The sequence below is a fragment of the Malaclemys terrapin genome, chromosome 1, assembly GCF_027887155.1.
Source record: "Malaclemys terrapin pileata isolate rMalTer1 chromosome 1, rMalTer1.hap1, whole genome shotgun sequence".
In the NCBI taxonomy this organism is placed as follows: domain Eukaryota; kingdom Metazoa; phylum Chordata; order Testudines; family Emydidae; genus Malaclemys; species Malaclemys terrapin.
In genome coordinates, this window is record NC_071505.1 from 339,798,700 (window position 1) to 339,820,121 (window position 21,422).

Below are 21,422 nucleotides of genomic sequence, written 5' to 3' on the forward strand. Positions count from 1 at the left end.
TAGATGCATAAGAAGATGATCATCCTTTTCCTACTGTGTGATTTGGTGGTCTGTAGCAGACACCAATTAATATTCCATCTTGTGCTTTATCTGTTAGGACATTGGATTCATAAGCATTCAAACCCATTTTCTTCTGAGTTATCAATGACTCAAACAGGCAATGCCATTTTTGACACAGTGCCACTTCCTTCCCCTTTATACCTTCAATCCTTCCTAAAAATCAATGGTTATAAGCTATTTAACATTCCATTTGTGTAAATCATCCCACCAAGTTTCAGTATGACCTGCTAGATTGAATTTAGGCTCATAAATGAGCCATTCCAGCTCCTCTTGTTCGTTACCTTGGCTCCTAGCACTGCTATGCAGGCAACTCAAGCATTTCGTCTCTTCATGTCCTTTGGTTCCTTGATTTGTTCTCAATATGCTGACTGCTCATATCTTCCCCCTTTTTACCCTCCCCTTTTGTTATCAGTTTAACCCCCTGCATGACTATGCTAGCCAGCCCGTCCCCAAGGAGATTGGTCCCCCTTCTACTGAGGTGGAGGTCACCCAAACTCCTAGAAGGCAGACTGATGTTGCACAAAACCAACACGCCCCCACCCCCCTATACCAGCACATCCTGATTTTAAAGAGATGCTCAGGTTATTTCCCTTTCTTCACTACATGGATTGTGCTTAGCCTCCGAAAGGCTGTGGATTTCAGCTGTGTTTGACAGGTACATGGAGGGTTACATTATTTTGTTTATACAGCTCCTTTCAATCCAAAAGACACCAAGCCTGTTTAACATACGCATGCACAATACAGCTAGAGGAAGGAGAAGTGTTTTTTCCCAAAATAAATGGGAAAATTCCTAGAAGTGCCATAAAGTCTAATGCCCCTACATAGAGGACAGGACCTCTGGGATTAAGGTCTTATCTAAAAGACTCATCCAGTGTCAACCACATAATTGTCTTCTCTTAGGATTTCAGACAGCTGGGATTGCGGCGAACAGCAGAGGCTAACAGCGGGAGTTTGCCTGGGAGCTGTCCGAGAGGAGGTACGCTAAGTGCTGCATTAGGGGGGCTGTGTTGGTGAGTATCTGAGTGTCTGCTGCTGGGACAGTTGGTCAGTTTGACCGTGTGCTTGATTGCTTGCTTGTTTGTTTGAAAGTGTGAATTGGGAGTGCTTTGTTCCAGCTGGGCCTTGAGTGGGCCTGACTGGTATATAAGGGCAGTCAGCAGCGAACCAGCTGAGCGGCTAACAGCAGAGGCTAACAGCGGGAGTTTGCCTGGGAGCTGTCCGAGAGGAGGTACGCTAAGTGCTGCATTAGGAGGGCTGTGTTGGTGAGTATCTGAGTGTCTGCTGCTGGGACAGTTGGTCAGTTTGACCGTGTGCTTGATTGCTTGCTTGTTTGTTTGAAAAGTGTGAATTGGGAGTGCTTTGTTCCAGCTGGGCCTTGAGTGGGCCTGACTGGTATATAAGGGCAGTCAGCAGCGAACCAGCTGAGCGGGGAACAGCAGAGGCTAACAGCGGGAGTTTGCCTGGGAGTTCGCCTAGGGAGAGCGCACTGAGGCTTTCATCTGCAGGTTTCTCCGAGTAGTTCCTGCAACAGTTGAGGAAGTTCTTAAGAGGACGGAGATATGGAAGGTGAGCGATCAGCTGTTGTAACCTGCACAGGTTGTGCCATGTTTGTCTTTCTTCCGCAGGACAGAAGCGACTTTGTCTGCACAAAGTGCAAGCTGGTCTCCATATTGGAGGAGAAGGTTCGAGGGCTGGAGAAACAAGTATCAACTCTGCGTTGCATAAGGGAAAATGAAGATTTCCTGGACAGACGTCAGGAGATGCTTCTACGGCCACAATGTTCTGAAGATTCAGAGCAGGCGCAGCAGGGACAGAAGGATTGTGAGGAGGTTTGGCAGCATGTGACCTCCAGAAGAAGAAAGAGGAGCGTCCATGCACCAGCAATGGAGATACAGGTGAGCAATCGTTTCCATGTTCTCTCTACAGGTGCTAATGCGGAGAGTGGACTAGATGGCCCATCTGAGGGAAGGGAGCAGAAGGAGACTCCACCGATTGGAAGGCAAAAGATGCACTGTCCTAGGGATGGGGGTTCCACGACCACCACTCCCAAGAGGAGGAGGAGGGTGGTGGTGGTCGGGGACTCCCTCCTCAGGGGGACTGAGTCATCTATCTGCCGCCCTGACCGGGAAAACCGAGAGGTCTGCTGCTTGCCAGGAGCTAGGATACACGATGTGACGGAGAGACTGCCGAGACTCATCAAGCCCTCGGATCGCTACCCCTTCCTGCTTCTCCACGTGGGCACCAATGATACTGCCAAGAATGACCTTGAGCGGATCACTGCAGACTACGTGGCTCTGGGAAGAAGGATAAAGGAGTTTGAGGCGCAAGTGGTGTTCTCGTCCATCCTCCCTGTGCAAGGAAAAGGCCGGGGTAGAGACCGTCGAATCGTGGAAGTCAACGAATGGCTACGCAGGTGGTGTCGGAGAGAAGGCTTTGGATTCTTCGACCATGGGATGGTGTTCCAAGAAGAAGGAGTGCTAGGCAGAGACGGGCTCCACCTAACGAAGAGAGGGAAGAGCATCTTCGCCAGCAGGCTGGCTAACCTAGTGAGGAGGGCTTTAAACTAGGTTCACCGGGGGAAGGAGACCAAAGCCCTGAGGTAAGTGGGGAAATGGGATCCTGGGAGGAAGCACAAGCAGGAGAGCGCAACAGGGGAGGACTCCTGTCTCATGCTGAGAAAGAGGGACGATCGTTGAGTTATCTTAAGTGCCTATACACAAATGCAAGAAGCCTGGGAAACAAGCAGGGAGAACTGGAAGTCCTGGCACAGTCAGGGAACTATGATGTGATTGGAATAACAGAGACTTGGTGGGATAACTCACATGACTGGAGTACGGTCATGGATGGATATAAACTGTTCAGGAAGGACAGGCAGGGCAGAAAAGGTGGGGGAGTTGCGTTGTATGTAAGAGAGGAGTATGAGTGCTCAGAGCTCCGGTATGATACTGCAGAAAAACCTGAGAGTCTCTGGATAAAGTTGAGAAGTGTGAGCAACAAGGGTGATGTCGTGGTTGGAGTCTGCTATAGACCACCAGACCAGGGGGATGAGGTGGACGAGGCTTTCTTCTGGCAACTAGCAGAAGTTGCTAGATCACAGGCCCTGGTTCTCATGGGAGACTTTAATCACCCTGATATCTGCTGGGAGAGCAATACAGCGGTGCACAGGCAATCCAGGAAATTTTTGGAAAGTGTAGGGGACAATTTCCTGGTGCAAGTGCTAGAGGAACCAACTAGGGGCAAAGCTTTTCTTGACCTGCTGCTCACAAACAGGGAAGAACTAGTAGGGGAAGCAAAAGTGGATGGGAACCTGGGAGGCAGTGACCATGAGATGGTCGAGTTCAGGATCCTGACACAAGGAAGAAAGGAGAGCAGCAGAATACGGACCCTGGACTTCAGAAAAGCAGACTTTGACTCCCTCAGGGAACAGATGGGCAGGATCCCCTGGGAGAATAACATGAAGGGCAAAGGGGTCCAGGAGAGCTGGCTGTATTTTAAAGAATCCTTATTGAGGTTGCAGGAACAAACCATCCCGATGTGTAGAAAGAATAGTAAATATGGCAGGCGACCAGCTTGGCTAAACAGTGAAATCCTTGCTGATCTTAAACGCAAAAAAGAGGCTTATAAGGAGTGGAAGATTGGACAAATGACCAGGGAGGAGTATAAAAATATTGCCCAGGCGTGCAGGAGTGAAATCAGGAAGGCCAAATCACACTTGGAGTTGCAGTTAGCAAGAGATGTTAAGAGTAACAAGAAGGGTTTCTTCAGGTATGTTAGCAACAAGAAGAAAATCAAGGAAAGTGTGGGCCCCTTACTGAATGAGGGAGGCAACCTAGTGACCGAGGATGTGGAAAAAGCTAATGTACTCAATGATTTTTTTGCCTCTGTCTTCACGCACAAGGTCAGCTCCCAGATTGCTGCACTGGGCAGTACAGCATGGGGAGAAGGTGACCAACCCTCTGTGGAGAAAGAAGTGGTTCGGGACTATTTAGAAAAACTGGACGTGCACAAGTCCATGGGGCCGGATGCGCTGCATCCGAGGGTGCTAAAGGAGTTGGCGGGTGAGATTGCAGAGCCATTAGCCATTATTTTTGAAAACTCATGGCGATCGGGGGAGGTCCCAGATGACTGGAAAAAGGCTAATGTAGTGCCCATCTTTAAAAAAGGGAAGAAGGAGGATCCGGGGAACTACAGGCCAGTCAGCCTCACCTCAGTCCCTGGAAAAATCATGGAGCAGGTCCTCAAGGAATCAATTATGAAACATTTAGAGGAGAGGAAAGTGATCAGGAACAGTCAGCATGGATTCACGAAGGGGAAGTCGTGCCTGACTAACCTAATTGCCTTCTATGATGAGATAACTGGCTCTGTGGATGAGGGGAAAGCAGTGGATGTGTTATTTCTTGACTTTAGCAAAGCTTTTGATACTGTCTCCCACAGTATTCTTGCCACCAAGTTAAAGAAGTATGGGCTGGATGAATGGACTGTAAGGTGGATAGAAAGCTGGCTAGATCATCGGGCTCAACGGGTAGTGATCAATGGCTCCATGTCTAGTTGGCAGCCGGTTTCAAGTGGAGTGCCCCAAGGGTCGGTCCTGGGGCCGGTTTTGTTTAATATCTTTATTAATGATCTGGAGGATGGTGTGGACTGCACTCTCAGCAAGTTTGCAGATGACACTAAACTAGGAGGCGTGGTAGATACACTAGAGGGTAGGGATCGGATACAGAGGGACCTAGACAAATTAGAGGATTGGGCAGAAAAAAACCTGATGAGGTTCAACAAGGACAAGTGCAGAGTCCTGCACTTAGGACGGAAGAATCCCATGCACTGCTACAGACTAGGGACCGAATGGCTAGGTAGCAGTTCTGCTGAAAAGGACCTAGGGGTCACAGTGGATATGAAGCTGGATATGAGTCAACAGTGTGCTCTTGTTGCCAAGAAGGCTAACGGCATTTTGGGCTGTATAAGTAGGGGCATTGCCAGCAGATCGAGGAACGTGATCATTCCCCTTTATTCGACATTGGTGAGGCCTCATCTGGAATACTGTGTCCAGTTTTGGTCCCCACACTACAAGAAGGATGTGGAAAAATTGGAAAGAGTCCAGCGGAGGGCAACAAAAATGATTAGGGGTCTGGAGCACATGACTTATGAGGAGAGGCTGAGAGAACTGGGATTGTTTAGTCTCCAGAAGAGAAGAATGAGGGGGGATTTGATAGCAGCCTTCAACTACCTGAAGGGGGGTTCCAAAGAGGATGGAGCTCGGCTGTTCTCAGTGGTGGCAGATGACAGAACAAGGAGCAATGGTCTCAAGTTGCAGTGGGGGAGGTCCAGGTTGGATATCAGGAAAAACTATTTCACTAGGAGGGTGGTGAAACACTGGAATGCGTTACCTAGGGAGGTGGTGGAGTCTCCTTCCTTGGAGGTTTTTAAGGCCCGGCTTGACAAAGCCCTGGCTGGGATGATTTAGCTGGGAATTGGTCCTGCTTTGAGCAGGGGGTTGGACTAGATGACCTCTTGAGGTCCCTTCCAACTCTGATATTCTATGATTCTATGATTCTATGAAATCCAGTGACTTGGATGCTTATTCCAACTATCCAACCTTTCTGACACTGCACACTTGGGTTGGATGGATCACAAAGACAGGCAATTTCCTGGTTTTGGTGGCCGAATATGGTATTTCAACACTTCCACTTCTAGCCAATAGCCAGAAGTGCAGAGGTAGGTAAAAGTGAAAAGTGAGGAGAGAAGAGTACTTAACCCAGTAGCTAGCACGGGACATTTGGACAGGCCCCGACTTCGGGGGAGCGGGCAATGATGGGGGACTGGGAGTGAGGGGCAAGAGGGATGCGGGGGCCCGCCTCTGCACACTTCCTCCAGTCGGCCTTGCAGAGGGCAATGAACACTCTGGCTAGGGGCCCCCTGGGGCCCCAAGTATGCACCCAGCTCCAGGTGGAGATGCCACCCTCCAGCGCACATGGCTCCCGGCACCTGGCCCATCGCACCGCTCCACGCCAGGCCCAGCACCCTCAGGCTGCAGGCCTATATTTTCCTATGATCACTGCCTCCGGGCCAGGTGACTACCCTCCTCCTGCTGTGGCGTGCATGCGCAATGCACTCATCAGGAGCTCCACAGCTGTGCCACTGCTGTCCCTCCACCCCTGATTGGGCTGGGGGGGCGGATGCACCCAGCATGCAGCATCCTCCAGGTCTGGGCCGGGGCTGGGAGATGGGCCTGGATGCTAAGTGGGTGGGCCACGGCCCATAGCTACACCAACCCATAGCTACTGGTTTAACCTCAAGGTTTCACACCACAAAAGTTTCAGTTGGTGTTTGAGTGGCGATTTAAAGGATTTGCTTCCCCCACAACCCAAGAAGCTGGTCTCCAAAATCCATTAGATATTTTAAAATTACTGAGATGCAACTGACCTATACAACAGCTGGTTTATTTTTGCTAAACGGATTGACAAGAAATTACTGATTACACTTGGATTTTGTGGACTTCTCCAAACAAAAATTCCTCTCCCGGGGATGAGACTTGAGGCACTCAGACGCTTTGATTACAGGAGCAGTAAAACCACATTACAGTGAACAGAACAGACTCTGAACACGTTTGTCTTCTTATATGTGTTCACTGCCCTTGTACAACAGCAAAAGAGCACTGACGTCTACTTTACCTCAGAGTGAGATGCCTGCTTTACACCAGCGTGAAAAGAGAATCAAACCCTCTAATCCCACATTTCATCCCCAGTGGATTTAAAAAAAAAAGAAAGACGGAAGCTGCGGCAGAATCTGAACTACAGCACTGCCAGTGAATGCTGCTGTAAGACCGTTATACCCAGCATCAGGTCAGTTAAGGTAAAAGCCTGTGAGCTACATCTAGACCACCACATTCATACACTGCAATTGGAAAGGCTGCTCCCTGGGGGTTTCATTGCTAGGAATCCATCAAATGGAGAGTTTTGTCTGGTGACTACCTACAGAAATTGCTATTGCTGCATTAGATCTTTCAAAGCACAACTGGCAACTATATGCCAAACAGAGTTTGGACTGGTCCCCTCACGCCTCTAGGGCTGCAAATCACACGTTGGAGCAGGATGTCTCATTAAGATGAAGCACTGATCTAATCAGAACTTTCTTATTCGATTACCTTCTGACAAAGTTGTCACTAAATCATTTGTTTCATGCCAAGTAGGACACTAGCAGGAATAATGCGAGAACACAAGCAAAATTGTTTCCTTTTTATGAAGACTCCAATTAATATTTTAAAAGCATGAAAGGCAATCGCGTCAGTAGGTTAGGAAAACCGCACTTCATAGAAAAGGAACTGTAAGCCTTGCAGCTGCTACTCATCCGTCAAAATTAATGCAAAAAGGAAATCAAACGTGCAAGACGCATGTGGCCTTTTTTCCTTCGAAAGGTTATAGAAGGGTAAGAGACCATTACAATTTCACGCCGCTCTCTAATGAAAATGTAGAACTCAAGCTTACAATTAAAATTCTCATTTTCATTTAAATCTTCCACACAGCAGGGAGCCTGAGCTGCATTGTTATAAGTTGCAAGGGTGGGGGGAGGTGACTTTAAAACCTTGGCTCTTCACTAGGAACTTGATCCACATGGATGTCACTGGAGATCTCCAGGGTGTCCCAGCCTTCCGGCCTGTATCCACATCAGCCAAGCAGGCTGCATTTCACAATGGCGCTCCCTCCCACAACTGCTATTGAAAGCAGTTTTTCTGCTTGTCTGCACCGGGTAAGTAGTATTCACCGTCCCATGCAGCAATCCATGGTGGTTTTAGAGTACAACAAAGGGTCAAAACGCACCTTGCTGCAGTGACTAATGAGTTCATTGTCCATACGCTAGGGATACCATTTAACCACAGCCGAAGGTGGACGCAGTGGGTAGTCTGATTCCGATTGTCGAACGCTGCTCTCTGAGTATGGGCAGAGCTTAGCAATACACCAACCGCCACACGATAATTTATACTGGAAACAGGGGAGAGTCCTACGGGTAGCTGAGGGTGTAAGTGCCGCCAGCAGCCGCTGTCTCCTTGCAACTGCAGGGCAAGGACAGAACTGCACCAACTACAGATTTTCATAGAGGGCAAGTCGTACTGAACAATTTTTACTCATCAGGTAATGAGGATACAGGCACAGGCAAATGTCACGGTCGGATGTACATCGTTTTGAAATGATTAACATATGTACATTGATATCCTTAATTAAGTGCAAGGCTTTGGAATCCTGGCTAGTTGCCAGAAATGCCCCTGGAGTCCAGGAGTCTGGGCACCCAGGACATCAAATCCATAGTTAAAGAGTTCACCGTACTAGGACATCTGCTTAGCTCTGGGTCACCATCATCTTAGTAGCAAATGCCCAAGTAATAGCCACTATTTGAGATTTGGTTCACATCCACCCACCTGCACAAAACTTCAGTGACTAAACAGATTTAGGGCAAATTCACTCATTACTTAGTATGTTTAAATATTCAGGGACAGGTTCTCCTACCTCTACTCAGCGTCAATAACATCCTACTCCTCAGGTAGTGCAATTAAAGTCGGAGGAGCAACTTGCAGAGTAAGGTACTAGCATGGAAGAAAAACTATTCTAATGCTTCAGGCAGCAGATTATTGCTTCCAAATTATTTCCTGATACTCGAGCGCTCTCTGACAGCAACTTAGCATGGTGTGATGTACAGGATGCCTATGTCCTGTCAACCTCTGGTGAAAGGTCCACTGAGCAGATAAAGGTACCTGCTACTTTCACCGCCAAAATCAAAAGGTTCTAATCCAGCTCTGCTTATGTGCCCGTACTGGTTGGTATATCCGTTCTCTGTGCCACATGGATGCCCTATAGCAGGAAGAGGAATGAAAGCTGAGGAAGAATGAACAGACAGAGGATGCAAGAACAAAGCCTAGGAAAAAGTACTCAAGAACCAAATCAAAAGCAGGGAGGTACATGTCCTCTACTTTTTATTTATTTTTAAATGTTGTGACAATGCTTCATTCTAGGCATTAACATCTGTCTATTCGTTTTCTTCTACAATAGTACAGGATTTTCAGGGAGACTACAAATAAGGCCTCTTAGAATCTCAGTTTAGTCTGGCCCTACCTAACCTTGTTTAACTCACTAACTCTTTCCCTTCTTGCTCGCTACTTCAAGCTCTGAGACGCGGTATGGACAAACAGAGCAACATTAGCTGAACCATGCAGTGCAACTCCTCTCTTACCTCTCAGAGAGCTGATGCCCGCATGGGAGGACCTAAGTCCAGTGCAAACAGCTTTACACAGCGTATTAATTTCTTTACCATAACTGTAGATTCATGATTCAACCTTGTGGATGACAATTTATGGCAACAAAACCAAGATTAGTGCAAGACAAGGTGAGTTTCACTTGAAAATTAAGGCTGCACATACCCCGTGGGCCTCATTCTTGAACAGTATCCTTACTACCAATCTTTAGCAAGTAAATTTCACGTTCTGACTAGTAGGTTTCTCTAGGGTTACCATATTTTGTGCCTCCAAATGGAGGACACTCCCAGGGGCCCCGGCCCCGCCCCCAGCCCCGCCCACGCCCCCGCCCCAACTCCATCCCCTCCCAAAGTCTCCGCCCCCTCCCCTGCTTCCCGCGAACATTTGAGTCGCGGGAAGCCTCTAGCAGGTGTGGGGGGAGGAGGCGCGGCGCAGGCTGGCCCCCCGGCGGCTCCAGCCTGGGTCGGCTCGGGCCCTGGGGTGCCGGCCCCGGCCCCCGGCCGACCACCCCCGGCCCGCCCAGCACTGCCGGCCCCCGGCGGCCCCCCCGGCTCCCGGCCCCGCGGCCCCCCCGGCTCGCGGCCCAGCGGCCCCCCCGGCTCCCGGCCCCCGGCCCGGCACCGCGCCCCCGGCCCCCCACCCGGCCCCGCGCCCACCCCGGCCCGGCACCGCGCGCCCGGCCAGGTTTGGCACCATGCCCCCGGCCCCGCGACCCCGGCCCCGGCCAAAGAGGCCCCGGCCGAGCCCTCCCGATTTTCCCGGACATGCCCGGCTTTTGGGGATTTCCCCCCGGACGGGGATTTGAGCCCCCAAAAGCCGGACATGTCCGGGAAAATCCGGACGTATGGTAACCCTAGTTTCTCTAAAAAGAAGAACAGGAGTACTTGTGGCACCTTAGAGACTAACAAATTTATTAGAGCATAAGCTTTCGTGGACTACAGCCGAAGAAGTGGGCTGTAGTCCACGAAAGCTTATGCTCTAATAAATTTGTTAGTCTCTAAGGTGCCACAAGTACTCCTGTTCTTCTTTTTGCGGATACAGACTAACACGGCTGTTACTCTGAACCTAGTTTCTCTATTTTTAAAGCCCTTCTTAAAGGTTTTGAACTGCTAACCTATCTCTACTCCGCCACTGGACACAATTCACAATCAAGCATTTTGGCAGAAGCCTTTTAGTGCAGTGAAGTAATTCTACTGAACACTATTTCTCAACATTCTGACCCAGTTTCCTGGTCATGTTTTAAATGCTTTTGATAACAGTTGCTACAGCAAAACTCTGAGCATTGAGAAACAAACAAGATCTCCTAGAGGGGAGGAGTTGAGCATATCAGTTTGTTCAAAGCTTTTTTTAGGCCCAGTGTAGATTTGTTTTTAAAGTAATATGCACTAGAAACTGTACAATGTTGAAACGAGAGATGCAACAGTAACTGATCTAAGGAGTAAGATATATTTTGTGCTGTCCAGAGGGTTGGAATAAAGAGACATTTGTAACCAGGGCCGGCTCTAGCTTTTTTGCTGCCCCAGGCAGCAAAAAAAAGCGCCGCCCCCCGAACCCCCACAACCGAGCGCTGCGCCGCCGGAACCCCCCGCCGAGCGTCGCCCCCCCGCCGAGCGCCGCAGCCTGCCTCCCCGCCGTGCCGAGCACCGCCGGACCCCCCCCAGCGCCGAGCCCCGCGCTGCCCCCCCCCGCCGGAGCCCGCCCCCCCCCCGAGCACCGCTGGAACCCACCCCCCAGAGCGCCGCCCGAGCGCCGGAGCCCACCGAATGCCGCACCACGCCGCCGGAGCGCCCATCCCCGCAGAATGCCGCGCCGCGCTCCCCCCGCCGCCCCTTACCAGGTGCCGCCCCAAGCATGTGCTTGGGTGCCTGGTGCCGGCCCTGTTTGTAACGTACGAGCATTCAGACTTTTACCAGGTCTTGCTGCAAGTGGATTTAGTGCTCATGAAGGTGCCACATGGACAGTTCTAGAGACTTTCTTTATCCATAAAACAGGTGCAGCACTAGCAGCAATATAAGCTTCACCATATACCTCTGTCAAAATACCTAAACTCCACCCTGGTAGGGGTGGAAATCCCCTCTGTAACAAGGGAATAGTCTGGTTTCCATAGCCTGTTCAGTTCCAGCTAGTGCTCACTGTTCTGGTTTCCTCCAAGGACAATGAAACCACTCAACACCTTCCGCAACCTAACTGCAGAAACTCAGCACTGCCTGTGGCATGCATCTCAGACCTGGCCGCTCCAGGAAGCAAAAATGCACTTGAGGTTTAAAGTACCCAAGACTGAGGATGCTAATAATAAATAAAACATTATGAATATTTCACTCTTATCAAAAGATCTCCAAGAACTTAATGAAGGAGATTGGTATTATCATCCCTCATTGCACAAAGGAGATAACTAATAGAGGCACAGAGAGATTACTCCTGGGGGAATTCTGCACCACTGCCCGTTCACAGAATTCATGTTCCCCGCAGAAAAATGACTTTCTGACAGGGAAGCAAAGGGAAGCTGCAAGAGCAGTCAGGCACTACTCCCTAGCTGCACAGGTACATTGTTTCAGGCACCCGGAGCAGGCAGCGGAAAGATAAATCACTGCAGGGCTGTGGACACCCCAGCCAGTGGCTCCTACCCTGAGCCGGGATCAGCTGCGAGTCCCACACCCAGAAACCTCCCACAGCTGCAGGAAGCTCAGCATCCTCTCCAGCTTCCTGCCCCCATCACTCCTCAACTGTGGGGGGAGGGGTCACTGTACAGGGAGCTGCTCCCCCATCTGCCCAACCCCCATGCATCTGTGCATGCCCATACCCAAATATCCCTGCCAAGCCTCACCCTGTACACCCAGAACCCGCCCCCAGCCCTCCATACCCAAACCCCACTCCACTGAACCTCAATCCCTACATCAGGAGCCGCCCTGCCTCCAGACCTCCATCCCTGCACCCAGACCACCCCCCACTGAGCTCCCTGCATTCAACCCCCCACCTTGATGAGCCCTACCCCCTGGACAACCCTGAGCCCCCACATCCAGACCCCCCCACACCACTGACCCCAACTAGCTGCACCCAGACCCACACCCCACCAAGCCCCACTCCCCCAGCACCCAGACTGCCCTGCTGAGACCCCCACACCCAGACCCTTCGGCTGAGACCCAATCACTTTCACCTGGAAGCCCCTGCAGAGTCCCCTGCACCTGGAACACCCCTTCCCCCGCAAACGAGCCTCTGTGCATCCAGATCCCCTCCACACCTAGACCCCCCACTGAGCTGCCTGCACCCAGATTGTCCCAGACAGAATCCTCTCACCCCACACCTGGATCCTGTCTGGTTGAGCCTGCGTGCCCCACACCTGGCGCAGAGGGGCAGAGCCCCAGGGTGTTTCTGGGGTAGGCCCAGGCCTTGTGCTGTGTCGGGGTCAGATGCAGCCTCACCACTGAGTCCGTGTCCTGGGGGTGGAGAGGCTGCAGGGTGATCTCCCACCTTTGTACAGCCAATGGCTTGTGTTCCCCACTGCCATGCTGGAGCCTCTGCATTTATTTATTGACAAATAAAACTTGCAGAATTATGCAGAATTTTAAAATATTGTGCACAGAATTTTAAACTGTGTGGCGCAGAATGCCCTCAGGAGTAAGAGAGGACGTGACTGTTCCAAGGTCACCCAGCAGGCCAGTGGTAGAGTTGGGAACAGAACCCAGGTCCCCTCAAGTCCCAGTCCAGTGCTCTGCCCGCTAGGCCACATTGCTTTGAAGAGGAAGCCGGGTGAAGTATTGCAGCTCAGTTAGCTGCCTCAGCCCCAACAGTGGCTACGCCATAGAATTGCTTCACCAGGAAGGTAACATCTGCCAGCCAGGAAGCCATAGGCTCTTAAACAGAACAAATTAAACAAAGGAGAGAGAACTGAAGTCTCCTCATAAATGCAAAGGGCAGAACAGAGATATTAAAATGAGAGGTCATGACACAAGGGCCATGCAATTCACAAGCCTGAAGACTGAGAACAGGGATACACGCATCCTCTTCTGCCACCGCAACAGAGGGTCAGGAACACTAATGTTAGTTAAAAACGCATGCCGCCTTTAATTCAAAGAAATCCCAAGGACATTGGGGCCAGTAATTTCTATTCCTCACTTCAGTAACATATAAAGCAGCCAGGCTGCATAGCACCAGAGCTATTGAGAGCACCTTTTTAAACTGAAGCTTAATTTCACATTCAAGGCCAGCCTTCAGGTCTCCATGCCTGGCTAGCCATTCAAAAAATTAATATGAACAAGGGATGCATAGGGGAGGAGACAACCCATTACCAACCTTTGTGGTGTCATCATGTGACCGCTGGTACCGTTTCCAACGGCAGCCATAGATCCCGGTCAGGCATGACAAACACAACTGCGGCTCGTAGTACTGTAGTGGTTGGTGTTTAACCATGCTCTTTCCAGCTCTTCAGTAGCACACTATCAGAAATCCATCAGGCCTTGGGAGTGCCCTGAAAAGAGAGAAGAGAGGGAAGGTGTGACATCAGAGATCCTTTAAAATGGATGGAAATGATGGAAGCCGGAACGTGGTTCGTAGTTAGAACTGGAGAATGGTCGTCAGGACTCCTGGGTTGTATTCCCAGCTTTGCCAGGATCTTGGGCAAATTGTCCAACTCTATTAAAGTTTATATTTGAAAAAAGTCTACTTGTAGTGCTGGCACTACACTGCATGAAGTGATGACAAGTCAATAAGACTATTGTTTACTTTTTGCACTAATCACAGCCTGGACAATTCAATCTCTTTGCATTTTAATATTAAAGTCCAGATCCTCAGCTGGTACAAGTCTAAATCACACGACTGAAAATGGAACTACAGATGAGGATCCGGCCCCAAGTATTTAGTGGTGTCTGGAAAGCAAGCCAAGTTCGGGTTTCAAGCGGTCTCTTGCTTCCTACACTGGTGAGTCGGAGAGGCAGCGTTCTCAGGAGTGCACTGCATGTCCCTCCCAATCCACTCCAACCAGTGCTTTGAATGGTGCTGCCGGGGCCTGCAGCTGGCTGAGGGCCCTTCCCATTACACAGACACCCATTCTCGCCCCCAAAAGGATTTACGCATTAAGTGCCCAAAGAGTTGCATATACTCAACTGTCATTACTGTGACACACTTAAAGGACTAGTTTTCCCTGTCCCTCCTAGCCTCCTCCACCCACACCCCCATGGGAACTCAGTCATTGTGTTCTGCAGAGTTCCACTGCATACCATGGGAAAACATTCTGTAACTAATGACACCGATTCTATGCCATGTATGTCACAAAGCTACTGTTTATATTTAGATGCTTGCTTTCATCTCGGCTGAGATCTGTAGCCGACATCCTTAGTTATCCAATGGATTTTACTATTAAAAATCAGGATTAGCAAAAGGGAACCTACGATTTACTGCCTGCACAATTGACACTGATGCTTGGAAACCTGGCATACTGTACACAACTACTGTTTGGTGGTAGGAATTGTGGTGCTCTCCATTCCCTTCCCACACCCCGTACCAATACCCCTCACTCATGTTTGTATATTTTCTACGTGGACAGTAAGTCTTTATGTAAGGCCAACAGATCCCAGTCATTGGTGGGCAGGATCGAACCTGGGACCTTAGCTTAGTGTATGAGTATCTGCTCCATGAGCTAAAAGCCACAGGGCTCATAGCTGAGGGTGTAGCAGACTCAATCTTTAGATCAGTGGTCCCCAAACTTTTCAGGGTCATGCCCCCCCTTACCAATGTCCACACACACACCCCTGAGCCAGTACCAGGAGCAGCTCCCGGAAGCTCCCGGAAGGGGCGGGGGGACACTGACAGGGGTAAGGGCTCAGAGGCTAGGGCTGCAGCTGCGGGCAGAGCCACGACTCGGCTGCAGTCAGGGCTGAGGCTGGGGGCCGGGCCAGGACCCAGGGCCACAGCTAGAGCAGAGCTGGGAGCGGAGCAGGACTGGGTGGTGCTTCCTCCCCACCCTGCATTGGGGCTGGCCCAGGCCCCACCACACACACACACACACGTTCCTCTGTGCCCCCCTAAGGGGGGAATGCCACACAGTTTGGGGACCTCTACTCTAGATGATCTAGGTGCCACCAGAGGGGACAGAATGCCAGACCAAGCAGGCAGGGTAACACCTAGTGAGGTCCCCTCCCCGTAACTGCCGTGCTTCCTTTCACCCTGGATCCCATGTGTTCAGTTCTGGATATTTCCAGTGGAGGATCCGGTGTTTGGCACCTCCACCGGTACTGGAGACAGCAGGATTTTAAGAACATAACGGTCATACTTTGTCAGACCAAAGGTCCATCTAGCCCAGTATTCTGTCTTCCGACAGTGGCCAATGCCAGGTAACCCCAGAGGGAATGAACAGAACAGGTAATCATCAAGTGATCCATCCCCTATCGCCCATTTCCAGCTGCTGGCAAACAGAGGGTAGGGACACCATCCCTGCCATCCTGGCTAATAGCCACTGATGGACCTATCCTCCATGAACTTATCTAGTTCTATTTTGAACCCTGTTATAGTCTTGGTGTTCACAACATCATCTGGTGAGGAGTTCCAAAGGTTGACGCTGTGCTGTGTGAAAAAATACTTCCTTTTGTTTGAAACCTGCTGTCTATTAATTTCATTTGGTGATCCCTAGTTCTTGTGTTATGAGAAGGAGTAAATAATACTTCCTTGTTCACTCTCTCCACACCAGTCATGATTTTATAGACCTCTATCATATCACCCCTAAGTCATCTCTTTTCCAAGCTGAAAAGTCCCAGGTTTATTAATCTCTCCTCATATGGAAATCATTCCATACCCTTAATAATTTTTGTTGCCCTTTTCTGTACCTTTTCCAATTCCGGTACATCTTTTTTGAGATGGGGAACCACATCTGCACGCAGTATTCAAAATGTGGGCGTACCATGGATTTATATAGAGGCAATATGATATTTTCTATCTCTTTCTTAGTTTTCCAATGTGCATTACTCTGCATTTATTGACGGTCGTCTGCCATTTTGTTGCCCAGTCACCCAGTTTTGTAAAATCCTTTTGTAGTTCTTTGCAGTCTGCTTAGGACTATTGTGAGTAGTTTTGTATCATCTGCAAATTTTGCCACCTCACTGTTTACCCCTTTTTCCAGATCATTTATGAATATGTTGAATAGGACTGGTCCCAGTACAGAGCCCTGGGGGACACCACTATTTACCTGTCTCCATTCTGAAAACTGACCATTTATTCTTACTCTTTGTTTCCTATCTTTTATCAATCCATCAATCCTCTTATCCCATGACAGCTTACTTTGCTTAAGAGCCTTTGGTGAGGTACTTTGTCAACCGAATTCTCAAGCACAGCAGAACAAGAGTCACGATCTACAATCCTTGTAATTTAACATGCAGTGAAAGGTGCTTCTTTCTGCAATGAACACACAGCTGGCATATCTTGACTGTGTTCTTCACAATCTTATACATTTTTTCTTTCCTAGACAATTAAAACCCAAGAGTGCCCCCACCCCCCACACACACACACATCCCACCTCACGAATTTCTATTGCACTAATGGTTGATTTACAGCTACACTCAAGACTCAAATATTACATCTGAACTAGTGTTGGGCCTCAACTACAAAATGTAAGCATGCCCAAAGCTTCAGAATATTAGGGGCCATTTTCAAAGCTTAGATCTGGATTTAAAGCACACATCTAGACAACTTTTGAGTGATGCACACTAGATTACCTCTTGTCCTTTGCTCTGTATTGAAAGCTACGTTAAATCGGATGTTAAACTATCAATCCAGTGGTGGATTGGTGAACCAATGTTCTTCCTTTATATGGCATAGTTCAGGCCTTTTTCAAAAGAAGTTTAGCCTCTAGTCTTTGGGACTGCAAAGAAAAACCACTCAGCCTGTCGGAGCGTACACTCATGTCTGCCCAGCGCTGGCAACACTGGCCATTGTCTCAAGACTTATCACCCCTGTGGCACCTCCAGCGGCAGCAGTGGTGGGAACACTAGTCAAGGTGCCACCACGCTAGGCTGCAGGGTTGCTATCACCAGTGGAGTTGCACCTGTGGAAATTTTAGGGCAGAGACTTGTGTAGACAGCCCCCGAGTCTTCAAACAATCGTTCTAAGCAGTGGCTCTCAAACTTTTGTAGTGGTGACCCCTTTCACATAGCAAGTCTCTGAGTGTGACCCCCCTTATAAATTAAAAACACTTTTTTATATATTTAACACCATTATAAATGCTGGAGGCAAAGTGAGGTTTGGGGTGGAGGTTGACAGCTTGCGACCCCTCATGTAATAACTCCCGACCCCCAGTTTGAAAACCCCTGTTCTAAGGAGAATCAGCTGCCACTCCTAGTTCATTTCAAGGTCATTTAAACTCTGTAGCCTAGTAGTGCAATCCCCCTCACCTAACTATTTCACTGCTGATCAAAGGGCCTAAGAAAGGAGAGGGGTGATCCTATTGTGAAGGCTGGCATGATCTACTCAGAGTGGCAGTCTCATTGTGGGTCAGGAGTGGGCAGAACTTGGCTCGTACTCTCCCAAAAAACAAACCTGATCCCTGACCGATACCATTCTAAAGTCGATCATCATTTCACCTGTCTGTCTGACACGGGGAAAAATACAGACTATTTTAATTGCAAATTTGTACATGCTGTTCCACGAACATGAGACCATTTGCTCCGTTTTTTCCATTTGGAAGCCACTGGCAGCTGGCCATTCTTCCCTGCAATTCAACGCCTTGAGAGAGACTTGTGGCAGGCTGCTTCCAACACCACTGTCCCACGCACACACCAGATTGTGGGAAGTCGGCGCATGAAGAGGCCTTTCAACAGAGATCCCATTGATCACAAGGCAGCAGATGCCCTGAAACCACGGCTGCTCTTCAGAAAGAGTTAAAAAAGGCTTTGCTTCCATTCCTAGTATTAGGCCTCGGACTTCCTTTGTGGACGTGGTCGCTGGACGACAATGACAGGTGGAACAGTTCCTCCTGTAAGTCACTGGTTTAAATTTGGCCCAGGTCTCTGCTTTAAAATGGGAATCCAATTCAACCTTAACTCAAGCCTTAGTTGGTGTCTCCATAATTACTGTGGCACCCAGGGAGTCGAGCTGAGATTAGGGCCCCATTGTGCTAGGTGATGTACAAAGACAGCCAGAGAGACAGTCCCTGCCCAAAAGACCTTACAATCTAAATGAACAAGACAGACAGAGGGAAGGGAAAAGGAGGCAAAGTGACATCCCCAAGGTTGCACACCACGTCATAGCAGTGGGAATAGAATCCAGGTCTCCCGAGTGCCAACCTAGTTGGTGATTAGACTGAAAATGTCCCCAGAGGAATTTAGGATGGAATGGGCAAAGAACTGCTCTTCTCACCCTGACAATGAGCTCCACCAGGTCAGGATGGAGACCCATCGACTGCTCTACCCAAACTGTAGCTGCTTGGTAGATAAGATAGAATATTTCTTTCTCCAGGTCACTTGTTCCTGTCCCTTTCCCTTTCATCCAGCATGAAATTCAAATACCCACCTGATCAATTGCATGCCCCCAGCACACCCAGGAGCCCCGCATTTTGCGAACAAAGAGATGCGGTGCAGCACGTATCTTAGGCACATGTATTCATTTGGCTTGAGTAAGAGTGTTACCTTGGATGCTGTATCCAATTGCCATTTCAGCTGGTAGTAATTTCTTGGCTCCTTGATTGCATGGGGGGGGGAGGGGAGAGCAGAATGTTGCATCATCAACTACTGACTGTCGTGTCAGCACAGCACTGGGTAGGCAGGTCAAGAGTCAGTTTAGACGGGAGGGGACAAACAGGAGGGAACGAAGAGAAAGGGCATCCATCCTGGGATATGGGGTACAGCGCTCTACCTCACCTTAAAACACTGATACTGGGTAAAAGGTGAACAGTCTGGAAATTCAGTTAAGCCCTCGAATGATCAACCCAGCACCTTCCTCTTATTTCCTTCTACTTTGAGGGAGTCATAAAGTGGGGCACAGGTGGGTGGATGCATAACAGGTTTTTTATGAACCTTTATGTTTGGAGCCAGTTTACTCAGGCTTCATGAATCCATCTGTCCTAGCTTCGGAAGAATACGAACAGATCAAAATTGGCACACTTCCCTTAAGTACTAAAAGACAATGTCTGATATTGCTAAAGCTATTAAATGTACAAGCTTTTGAGCATGGGTAACAAGCAGCAATCTACAGATTTCTAAAGGCATCAATCACGTTTTTATTGCATTCCAGTGACGTGGTATCTGGGTGTATGTTAAATGGTTTCAACCGGGATATTAGAAGTATAAAAAAGACAAGACACTACCCTACACTTGTACAAAACAGCTACACTAAGAGTCCCGGGTTTCACAGTTTTGTGAATGGAAAGGAACTGGATACAAAGAACTTTTCACTACTCAATGCAGCCAAGGACATTCTACATTTCCAACTAGCTGCATGGTCTGGGCCAGCTACCAAGAATACCCTGCCTCTAGTTCATCCCGGTGTTAATAAGTTCCAGCACTTGCAACAACCAAAGTTTGTGTGGTAGACTAGAAATGTGTCCACATGGGAACTAGAAGGTAGCAAGTTTGGGCTGTGAATAGGCAGTGGTGACTTCGACCTTTCAATTCCACCCAAGAGTCTGACAGCTAGTGCAGGGAGCAGCATATCAAATTTATTATCCATTTAACAACACCCACCAGTCTTCTGGAGCATCCTGTTGTCATTCTGCATTTGGAAGGCTCACTGGCCATGCCAAGTGGCGTTCTAGACCCCAATCCTGAAATCAAATCCATACGGGCAGGCCCCCTACACCCATTGGGAACTTCTAACTAACTAACTGCAGTGCATCTCTGTGGATCCAACTGCAAATTCGGCACCTGAAAGGCTATTGATTCGTTTCCAACTGCAAATTCAAAAAAAAAAAAAATACCCAAACACATAGGCCAAGAAATCCGATGTAAAAATTAAACACTAAAATGTGTTTTTGATTTGAATTGCAATACAATGTTATCAGCATAAATACTCCCACCTCTCCCCTGTGTACATCGCTAGGTAACAAACAGAAGTCCACGAGGAAAAAGATCTACAAGGCTGATGAGTAACAGAAACAACAAGGGACCTTCTGACTAACGGAAGTCAGGCTGATAAACACAGTGTGCAAATTTTACCATCTATCCAAGGATTTCGTGCTTTGTCTGAAATCATCTGGTGAATATTTACTGCCCCTGCAACTAGAAGTGATTCTGACAGAAGCTGAAAGACTGTACCCTTACAGTCACTGCTCCCATGACATCTGCAGCTCTGACGTGGAGAATGCAGCCTATGAATGATTCAAACTTCTGCGGGTTAGCATTACACAATTTACATTAGAAATAAAACTAGAAACAAGGCAAATTAATTATTCAACGCACACTAGAAAAAAAACCCACACAGCCTGTCAACCTTGACTTTAAAGATACATCATCTGCCAATACTTAAAAATTTCTTACTGTTAAACAAGTGAACTGATTGCCAGTCAGCCTTCCCGGGCGGGGGGTGGGGAGGGAGGTTTGTTTGCAAATACAGCAGCAACATTTTATGAAGACTTTAGGGAGTGCAATTAACACACATTTCTTTAGAGAGATACACACTACACACATTGCAACAATTTTTGTTTCTGGTTAGTCTGCTGAGGCTCTGATTGTGTGGAAACTAAACCAAAGTTGTTAATTGCCGACCATATATATTCCTCTCTGATCACTTTCAAGCAAAGCAAAATTAATTTACTCATGATGAAAATGTAAAGGGAAACTGTCAGGTCAAATTTTGGCTAAAGTTGTTTTTTTTTTTTTTTTGGGGGGGGGGGGGGGGGGGAGGTTGTTTTTTAAATTTTTCCTGGGGAGAATAGGTTGTTTTTAGGAGTACATTACAGTAGTGCTTAGAGGCCTCACCTGAGATCAGCGGCACACTGATCTAGGAGCTCTATAGACACACATCATAGACAGTCCTTGCTCTAAAAAGCTTAGATCCTAAACAGACAAAAATCGGCACTTTAAAAAAGAGAAACGCATAATGGAAATTGTTATTTTCTACAACTAAAGCCATTCCCCTGCTGCATCGCCCCCTCAGTCATTACAGCATTGCACTGATGTCCTCACTATCAACTAACGCGAAACTG

At 48.6% G+C, this 21,422-nt stretch overlaps 1 protein-coding gene across 3 annotated transcripts in view; it reads right to left on the reverse strand.

The window, feature by feature from the left end:
* GDPD5 (glycerophosphodiester phosphodiesterase domain containing 5) overlaps positions 1-21,422 on the reverse strand; it is a 327,641-nt gene that overhangs the window by 197,510 nt on the left and 108,709 nt on the right. For all 3 annotated transcript variants that reach the window (XM_054015849.1, XM_054015850.1, XM_054015847.1), the window contains one exon: positions 13,592-13,766. In XM_054015849.1, coding sequence (XP_053871824.1) covers positions 13,592-13,708 — 117 coding nt within the window. In that variant the 5' untranslated portion in view covers positions 13,709-13,766. The remainder of the gene's footprint in view (positions 1-13,591; positions 13,767-21,422) is intronic.